Source organism: Nasonia vitripennis, chromosome 3 (genome assembly GCF_009193385.2).
Source record: "Nasonia vitripennis strain AsymCx chromosome 3, Nvit_psr_1.1, whole genome shotgun sequence".
NCBI lineage: Eukaryota > Metazoa > Arthropoda > Insecta > Hymenoptera > Pteromalidae > Nasonia > Nasonia vitripennis.
Window position 1 is genome coordinate 15,450,574 of NC_045759.1, and position 9,752 is coordinate 15,460,325.

At 35.7% G+C, this 9,752-nt stretch overlaps 1 protein-coding gene across 1 annotated transcript; it reads left to right on the forward strand.

Annotated features, from left to right (window-relative positions):
* The first annotated feature begins 4,918 nt into the window (after nucleotides 1-4,918).
* LOC100123247 (sodium-coupled monocarboxylate transporter 1) lies at nucleotides 4,919-8,162 on the forward strand. Its single transcript, XM_001606807.4, has 8 exons — nucleotides 4,919-5,199; nucleotides 5,671-6,016; nucleotides 6,111-6,265; nucleotides 6,344-6,484; nucleotides 6,566-6,674; nucleotides 6,756-6,977; nucleotides 7,033-7,547; nucleotides 7,652-8,162. Exons 1-8 carry the CDS (start codon nucleotides 5,018-5,020, stop codon nucleotides 7,761-7,763), a joined length of 1,782 nt encoding a protein of 593 aa, XP_001606857.1. The 5' UTR covers nucleotides 4,919-5,017; the 3' UTR covers nucleotides 7,764-8,162.
* Nucleotides 8,163-9,752: the final 1,590 nt, after the last annotated feature.

The window sequence follows — 9,752 nt, forward strand, 5'->3', positions numbered from 1 at the left end:
TATTCTTTGGAAACGTCGGTATAATAAACAACGTTAAAATATGCTCGTCGATTATTCCAATTCTAAAGTTTAATTTATTTTTATTCATGTTACATCAATGGCACACCGCTATATATCGTCGCTCCCTACGAAGAGTAGCACTGTTAAAAATTCCCGTCATAAGTAGCACAACTCATTTCACGCACGCTAGACTAGTACAACTCAAAATTTCCCGCGAAGGCTAGCACAACTCAAACTTTCTCACAACTTAAACAACGAATTTCTGTAAAAATTTCCCGGTTTTTGCGAAACTGTCCCGAATGAACATTTTTAAATATTCACAATTTACAACTTTTTACCGAATTTAAAATTGTTTTCACAAATACAGTAATTTTTTAGAAATATTTTTTTTAAATTATTCACTTTTTTTAGAAACCTTCTAAAATTTTCGAAATCTTTTTAAACTTTAAGGTTTGTCTGTCTTTGTCCAAGGTTTTCATGAACTTAACCAACGAAATAACCCAATAAAAACGTAAAATACTCACATTTTAAGTAATATAAAGTCGCGAGTTGTGCCACTCTTGACCGCATTTCTGAACTGTGCTACTCTTCGTGGCAAATCGTGAGTTGTGCTAGTTTTCGTTTGAAAATTTTAACTGTGCTAGTCTTCGTAAGGAGCGACGATATGCAGTGCACTCGATAAATACTGATGAAGGAAGTACGAAAGGACCTTCGCGCCACCTATATTGGCTGGCCAGAGACTAGAGAGCCGGGAAGTAAAAAACTCAAAACGATCGAACCAAATCAAATCAGTCCAATATATTGTTTCGTTGATACCGATAGTCTAGCAAATCTTTTACTATTTTGTAATATGTGACAAAATCTATCTGCTTTAATCCAAAATTCGTTGCAAGATAAAATTATTTATAAATAGGTGCTTGCAATTACCCTCTATGAACACAAAATCTAAAAAAAAAGTTTCAAAAGACGCCTGCATCCACGGCAACCAGCCGGGCTCAGCTGCAAGTCTTGCTGCGTCGTCGCGACCCGCAAGCAAGGTTATTATCCTTTGTGTCGATTGCGACACGCTGACGTAATGTGCATGGAACATACCGGACAAGGATAGAGAGTCGCTCGCAGAGAAGCCAGCCGGGACTTATAGCTCGCGCGCGAGCGCGAGATCAAGTGTTCTCACGAGATACATCGTCGTTGCATAACGTATATAAATCCGCGCCGACCGCGGCGCACGGCCTGATATCTTGATCGCCTTTTTGGCGGCCAAACTCCTACCCATACGTACACATCCATACGTCGCATAGTATAGTCTGAACACGCGTCGAAATGGAAGAAAAAAATGGAAAAGAGAGTCCTTGCTACAATCGGAGGAATTACGAGCGGAAGCAACGAAGCGTGCCACTTAAATGCCCAGAGTCGTTGCTCCAGAAGTCGGGACTCCTTCCTTTTTTAGGAATTTCGTGAACGATTGTCTTGCGTTGCGCGACTAAAGAGGCTAATAACATTTGCCTAATTCTTTCATCGTGCTACTGGATTATTTGCGTTCGTTCGTCGACTTTTCATCGCGTCATCGTCTGCTTGTGTGCAAGCAGCAGCAGATGAAGGAGGGGCATCTGAAATTTGCATTTTGCGCGCTTTCAACAGCTACCGCTTCGAGCTGTTGAAATGCTTCAAAAGCTGGGGGAGAGCACAAAGGTCTCTGTGAATTAAAGTGGCAATGCAAGTGATGAGAAAAATTTAACCGAATGCGAGGGATTTGAATGCGATAGTGCATCTTTTCACGAATTTATTGGAGGAAGAATGTTAATTTTACACGTGTCGCGCGCACGCACTACTGTATGCTGGGCTCGTTGCCGAAGGATTTGTTTATGAAAATGTAATTTGTAATCTTTCCTCTAATCAACGTATTGTCGAATTTAAAAAATAAATTTTATTAAGGAATTTTAATAAACAGCTGTCACCAGGATACTAAGTAGTTGGTATTTGAGCTTTTTCAGCAGGACACGTATCATGTTATGTCACCTTGAAATAGATTTATGACACTTTAATGCGACTTTTGTTTTGATCGTAGATATAATTTTATTATTAAGAAGATATTTTGGTTATGTGGTCTTAAAAGATTTGGCAAAGCGATTCTTTATGTTTTGCTATGAATACGATACTCTGTTGAAATAAGTATGATTCATATTTTGACGTTTACATTTTGACATGAGTGTAGCCATTTCTAGATTCCGTACTAATTATTTTAATTTTACGAATAAAACTATTGATCATATATTCAATTTTTTTGATGATTTATACGTTACGCTCACAAAGTAAAAGTTGAGTCTTCACGGGCACATCTACCAAATTTTGAGCCGTCGAGTATCTTTTGTACCTATGTCAGTTAATTCTAATAAGTTGATCTTGTGGACTCATCAAAATTTCATTTTTCTGTACTTAATTTATGTGACGTTGCTATCTCTTGATTCAAATTTAAAACGTAAATAGTTCGTCCACATTAAATCACCAAAAGTAAGCAGAGTGAGAAAGTTGAAAGAAAGTGAGACCCAAAACTGTACCGAATTTCTGTACTGGAATCGCCGAAACTGGTTCGGTGTTGCAATATATGCTGAACAAAATGGTAAAACTTAATACTGACAGCGAAGGTGCGAGCTGACTGTCTGTAGGGAATTCAGCTTTCTCACTGCATGTTTTAATCGCTCTTCACTTGCACTATTAATTCTTTAGAAATAAATACAGTCAGTATTTTCTGTGCGTTTTAATGAATTCAAAGCTTTTATTTTTTTGATATGACAACTCACAATATAGTTCTTATTTTACAAAGTAAGATAAAAAACTCAAACGTTACTATAACTTGACATTTTTTTTACAACATATCATAAGTTGAATTTTTCTTGCAAAAATAGATTTAACAATATTGATTACGCACTCTTCGTTGAAAGTAAGATTTCCGACTTGAAAAAGTGTTTGCTACTGGTCAGGCTAAAGAAAATAATTGAATGGTATCGAATTAAAATTACTGACTACCTGGCGTTAGCGAATACTTTAGCTGTGCACGCAATCGCAAGTACTATGTACTTCGCTACTCGCTCTTCGTATATATCGCGTAAATGGCTGCTACCAAATTATTCAATCACTTTTTAATTTTAAGAATCGAGAAAACAACTACAGTCAGCGATATTTTCTCAGGATTCCTTATATGTTTCACATAAAAACGCTATGAGGCAAATATGTATTATAAAAAGTTTCTTGAATTTAGTCTGATGGTTGAATATATTGACACAACAACAGATTTAGCATTCAAATTTGTACGGTATTCAACCACTTTACATATCCTGAATTTAGAAACGTACGAAAAATATTCCACTCCTAAGAATACGAGAAGACAATACAATGCGCTTTCATTGTAATTCTCCTGACTAATCTAGTTAAAACAGCCTTGAGATTAAAAGATATACAAGCGAAGTCAAAACACCTAGCTCTATGCGACCTTGCGACACATATATTTCACTCGAGCGCAATACCACAATACTGCTATGTAACTTCCAACGAACAAAACCCCGAAGAAAAATATTTCAATTCATCATAAACGGTTCCGCTGAATAACATCATCGAGCCAAAGAAAACAAAATTCCATGACGGATCACACTCACAACCGATCAGCAGCGACCGAAAAAATTGGCATGCAAAGCGCACCGCCTCGCACGACTACGCGATCATATACGAGTATCGACGTGCAGCCGTATGTATAAAGATACATGCGATGCGAAAGAGAGACTTGGCAGACAGCCCGGTGAGTGCGAACGCGCGCTAAATAAACGGGAGAGCGACGACGCGCCCGCGTGTCATAATGCGCACCTCCTGCACGATCCGCATTGAGTGCGCGCTCCTCTTTTTCGCGCTCGCGACCTTCTTATACAGGAGTTACAGGGCATACACTCGAGCGCAAAAGTTTCGCGTTAAAGGCACTTTTACTTCTAGTTGAGGTTTTTTACTTTTAGCCGCTTGGCTTTTGATATAATTATGAATAATCAGTAAATCGAATTCTGGAGTTGTTAATTATATGATTATGAGAAAGTTATTAATAGAAGAAAAACATTAATATATTCCGAACGGGGTTTAAAATATAACTACAGCTTTAAAAGCGAGTTAATGATATGGCATATGTTAAGAACTTCATTTTATATTTAGGAAAAATGTAAATTTATTTGCATGTTATGATTCGGATTTAAAATTTTTCACAATTCATACACAGCTTTTTACAAAATAATAGCGAAACATGAAATTAGTATAGAGTAGTTGAAAAGAAAATCTAAAATTGTCAGTCTATAAGAATTTTTTTGATTGCATGCATTTTAATTGGCGTACTATTGTTGTTTTTTCTAAACTTTTTTCTCTGATGTGAAGGCTAAAAAATTTGCTTTGTTCATATCTGTAACTTACTTTTTATAAGCTGTAGGCTTTTTTCTCTTATATAATAAAATAGCGTCGGATACTGCAATATCAAATCAAACTCCTTATCGAAAATTTGATAAATATGTGTCGATCCAAATTCGACGTTATTCATAAAAATTGTCTTGATATCTTCTGCTCTGGACTTTACGTTTACGAAAAATGCCACGGAAAAAATGTATCTTATTATTTATATTCTAGTAAAATATTGTTTGAACATGAATATTTTTAAATTACAATTTGCTCTCAATGCTCTGCATATAACCGGGCAATACTCTTTTTCCTCTTGGTTGCTTTTTTCTAGCATTCATTATCTAAACACGTATTTCAACGATATTTCTTTGTCGCGAAGTTAAGTAGCTAATACCGATCAACGACGCTGTAGCACAGCAGTGATTTCCATTTCCCACTCTACCTTCCGTCATCATGCGTTTCTTCATGCATCGTATTTATCTTTCTCTTCGATTCGTGTGTGGCTACACCTCTTGATTTCCACCTGCTTTATTGTGGATTAATCTTCTGAACGAGGAGCAGTGTGAATTTCAAGTCGAGTACGACAATTTCAACAATGGCGAACGCTCATCTCGTTTTCGGATGGATAGATTACACTTTATTTGGTGGCCTGCTGGGGATGAGTTTACTTATAGGTGTTTATTTTGGATTTTTTAGTAAGCAAGATAGCACTTCTGAATATCTTTTTGGTGGAAGAACTATGAACTATATTCCTGTAGCGATCAGTATACTTGCCAGGTTAGTACTTTGGAATATTCATTTTCAACAGAGTGTACTATCTGTAAAACTGACTTCACGTTTTAATCATATTTTTGATCTTGAGTCACAAAGAATTCAGTATAAAATACACTAATAAAATACCTTAATCTTAATCATTGTCAGATAAATGGTTCATAGAATAAAAACTTGAATAGTATAAGAAAAAGTATAATGAAATTGTCTTATAAAAGAGTGTTTTATAAAATAAATCACACATGATTATGACTGCAAATAATTCTAATACTGAAATTCAAACATTTATTTCATTCCGACATTGCATCTAACATTGCATCAGGTGCAGTTATAGTCAACTTGTTTATTTACGACTTATTGTTTACCATATCAAATACATAAACACCTTCAACGTAGCTATGCTTCGACTATTGAAAATAATGTTCTAGATTATCAAATGACAAGTCATTAACACCAAATTTTCCATCTGTTTCAAAGTTTTCTGTCAGGGATCACGTTCCTAGGAATACCAACGGAGGTTTACCTACATGGCAGTCAATACTTCGCAAGCGTGTGTTCAGCTCTTTTCATATGTCTAATCTCTACGTACATAATAATGCCAACTTTCTACAGACTGAGAGTTTCCAGCACGTTTGAATATTTGGAAATGCGATATTCAAAGGCCGTACGGACTTTTGCCTCGGTTGTCTATATCATCTCTATCTTCCTGTACATACCTATCGTCGTTTATGTGCCAGCTCTCGCATTTTCACAAGTCACAGGCTACAACATCCACGCGATTACACCAGTTTTCAGCATTGTCTGCATCACTTATACCAGTATGGTAAGATTTTTTGTTTTTCTCACGTATGAATGCGATTCCTATAATATTCTCGTGCTATTTAATATTATATACATTTTGATAAACTATTTTTTAGGGTGGTGTCAAAGCTGTAGTTTGGACAGATACAATACAATTTATATTCACAATAGGAGGCTTGATATCAGTTTTATCACTCGGTATAATAGCGATAGGTGGGGTATCTGAATTTTGGAGATTAGCAGAAGAGGGATATCGTATTAAATTTTTTGAGTAAGAAAACTAGCACAGTTTTCGATGAATGTATACCTTAAAATGTATGTACTTATAAAAACAATGGTTTGCGTATAGCATGAATCCGAGTCCCTTGAAACGAGATACATTTTGGGCAATGTCTATAGGATTAACTTTTACAATGCTTAGTCGGTTTGGCTTGGGACAAAAATTCGTGCAAAGATTTTTAGCAATTCCTAACGAAGCCAACATGAAAAAGTAATTCTTAACAACGATACAATTTATTTTAAATCTGCTATACAAATATGAAGATAGAACTAAATGAAACTATCTTTGTAGGGCTATCATCATAACTACTGCTGGTTGGGGAATATTACAAGTTGCATGCGTTATTATCGGGCTATTGATGTATGCTCAATATCACGATTGTGATCCACTTAAAGCCCATGTAACGTATATTACTATTTCAAATCTTTAAAAATCATCATGTTATTTTAAAATACTGCTTTGTTTACTAACTTCTGAAAAGTTGATAGAACGAAGTGACCAGACTCTTCCCTATTACGTGATGGACATAGCTGGGCATGTATCTGGATTACCAGGTATTTTTCTTGCCGGTTTGGTAAGCTCAGCACTGTCCACAATGAGCGCCAGTTTGAACACTGTCTCCGGCCTTATTTACGACACTTGCATTGATCGATGGATTCCTGAAAGTCCTAAGAAAGATGCTTTGTCTGCAAATATCATGAAGGTAAATAGAGCTAAAATGCTTATTTAAAAATGCTAACAATTTGTCTATGGTGCAGGCAATATCGGTCCTAGCAGGCTGTATAACCATTGGCTTGATCTTTGTGGTGGAGCAGTTGGGTACAATCTTTGAAGTAGCATTTAGCTTGTCGAGTGCGATGGAAGGAGCACTTTTAGGATTGTTTTTAGCAGGTATGCTTTTACCGTGGATCGGCAAAATTGGAGCATTTACAGGTGGTTTAAGTTCTTTGATAATCATGGGTTGGATCGTTGGTGGACAACAGTGGCACATTTTAAACAAAAGGATCCGCTTTTCTACGCTCCCAACTTCAGCTGAAGCCTGTCCTTATCCTCTAAACGAAACTCTCTTGCAAGAAAACACTACTTCTACCAGTCCACTGCCAGATCTTACCCCAGAGAACGAACCAATGATTATCTTTCACATTGCTGTATTGTACTTCACGCTTATGGGCGCCGTGATGGTCATTGTCATTGGTGGCATAACGAGTCACTTTGCAAGTGAAACTGATTTATCGAAGGTTAATCCAGAATGCGTCGCACCCGTTGTCCTAAGGTTTGTTTTCAACGATTTAACATATTTATCACATAATTTACCATATGATTTGCAGATAAGAACGTAAAAGAAAATTATACAATGTTAAATCCAATGTTTTGCAGATTGTTGCGGAATAAATTTTACACGGAAGTACCTGCAAAAGAAACTGGTGTTGAACTAAATATAGTTAATGGAATAAAGAACGAAGAAAATGTGTTCAGTAGATACTCCTAGTATTATAAGTATACATTTTAAGAATAATCATAAAAAATGCTGATTGTGAGTTTATGAATACACGTGTTTGCAGTCGACTGATGAAATTGGTATTGCATCTTTTATATTATGTTTTGTACTCTACGCTATTTATTATGTTATTATATAATAAGATAAAAAAGTTTGCACATTTATGGATCGAACATCAAATTTTGCTTTGTAAAAGGTCCTTCTAAGTTTTATGTATATTTATATAATTTTACATAAAGATGAGAAATAGTTTAACCTCTGTTTGAAGGTTATCCTGGTTTGCTAGTCATTGACTGATACTAACGTTGTATTTTCTGCTCTTGATTATTTGATCATCAGTTTTACTCTCAAAACTGAATTCATTTTTAAGATATAAAATTAAATGTTCAAATGAGGTTGTTATAATAATCTTCATTCCCTTCTGTTTCCCTTTATAAAGGTATTGCAGTTAGTTTTTTAATAGCTGAATCATTTTGTCTGTATGGCACATTTCTTGACGTCAATTCAAATCAGACTTTAATAGTACTTTGGAATATTTCTATAATGACTACAGTGCATGCATTGAATTAGCATTCCCGATCGGTAAGTATCTTGAATTATGTTATAGACGAGGCATTAAAATAATGATTATTTTTTACCGTTTATTTTCTTTTAATAACCTGTTTTTAATAACTTTAATCAGCTGAATTCATACATTTTTCAATAAACAAGTAGGGTCCCAGTACGACAGTTTTGTTTAAGGTTTCATTTACCAATTTTAATCAGTATTCAATAAGCTGCATATTTGAGTTGTGATAAATTTTTAAGCAATTAAAAAATTATGCAATTATAATATTCGCCATGATTTTATCAATCTCTAAACTAGATATTAAATATTTTGTCTAACCTATTTCTGTTCCAATATACATTCAATGCAGCATGTAAGTAACGATAAATTCTTGTTTTTCAAATTGTTCTTGGACTACAATGCTCGGATTTTTCACTCTCACGTTTTACTTTGGCAAAAATCGATTTAAATTTCAAGGCTATAAGCATCCTGCATTGTTAGCGACCTATTCGACAGTGAATTTATGTTACACCAGGTTGTAAATTCATCAGATTTTAACTCAATCTGTCAATTTTTAATTTTATCATGTGTACTACCTTTCTCAACTTACCCAAAAGCCGTATACATTTCCACCCTGACAGGATGAACCATCGAAATCCCTTCTATGCAGTATTTGAAACAGCTTACCGCCGCGTGCGCAACGTTTAAAACCCGCCGGCAAATTAAAATTCAAACGCAACTCCGTTCTCGATGCACATCGCATATTCCATCTAAACTCGAAGAGCTTTCGTAATAATTCGTGCATGGAAAACGAGGGGGCGGCTGCATATCGGAGTCCGAGATAGATGCGCAAGCGCGCGTACCGGATAGCAATGACACCGGCTCTCTCACCATGACGCTCCTTCGACTCGATAATGCACATTCTTACGGAGGGTACACGCAGACAATGTTTACTCGGTGGTGTCATGCACACCTCTATCGATCGTGCATCGATACCGAAGAGAGAAGCTCGAGCCTATGGCACGAAATCTATTTCTTTATGCACTGTGAAAATGAAGAATGGGACGCTAACGTTGGATGAGTTATAATGGTTTTACGAGCTTATGTTCACTCGTTGGTGTGCGATCTTTACAATTGATATAGTTGCAACAAATTGTTTGAATCAATTTCATCGATATGAAATACTGTAAAATTATGTATTAACTTATAATGATGTTGCAGATCATCTGATTCGAGGCCTCAAAGAAAATAAAGTCATAATATTTAGATAAAGTTAGTTCACGGTTATGCCGAGTACCTCCTAAATCTCGAAGCTCATGTTCATGGCATGGATTTACATAAAATTATATTATACACTGTATGCAATCCACACGATTACCACGATGTTATACTTTGAGTAGAAAGTATATAAACGTTAATTAATGGACCTGTCT

Coding starts and splice junctions, on each gene's coding strand:
- LOC100123247 (XM_001606807.4), top strand. CDS start 5,018: ATGGCGAACGCTCATCTCGTTTTCGGATGGATAGATTACACTTTATTT. Junction 6,017..6,110: donor GCATCACTTATACCAGTATG/GTAAGATTTTTT, acceptor ACTATTTTTTAG/GGTGGTGTCAAAGCTGTAGT. Junction 6,675..6,755: donor GTGATCCACTTAAAGCCCAT/GTAACGTATATT, acceptor ACTTCTGAAAAG/TTGATAGAACGAAGTGACCA.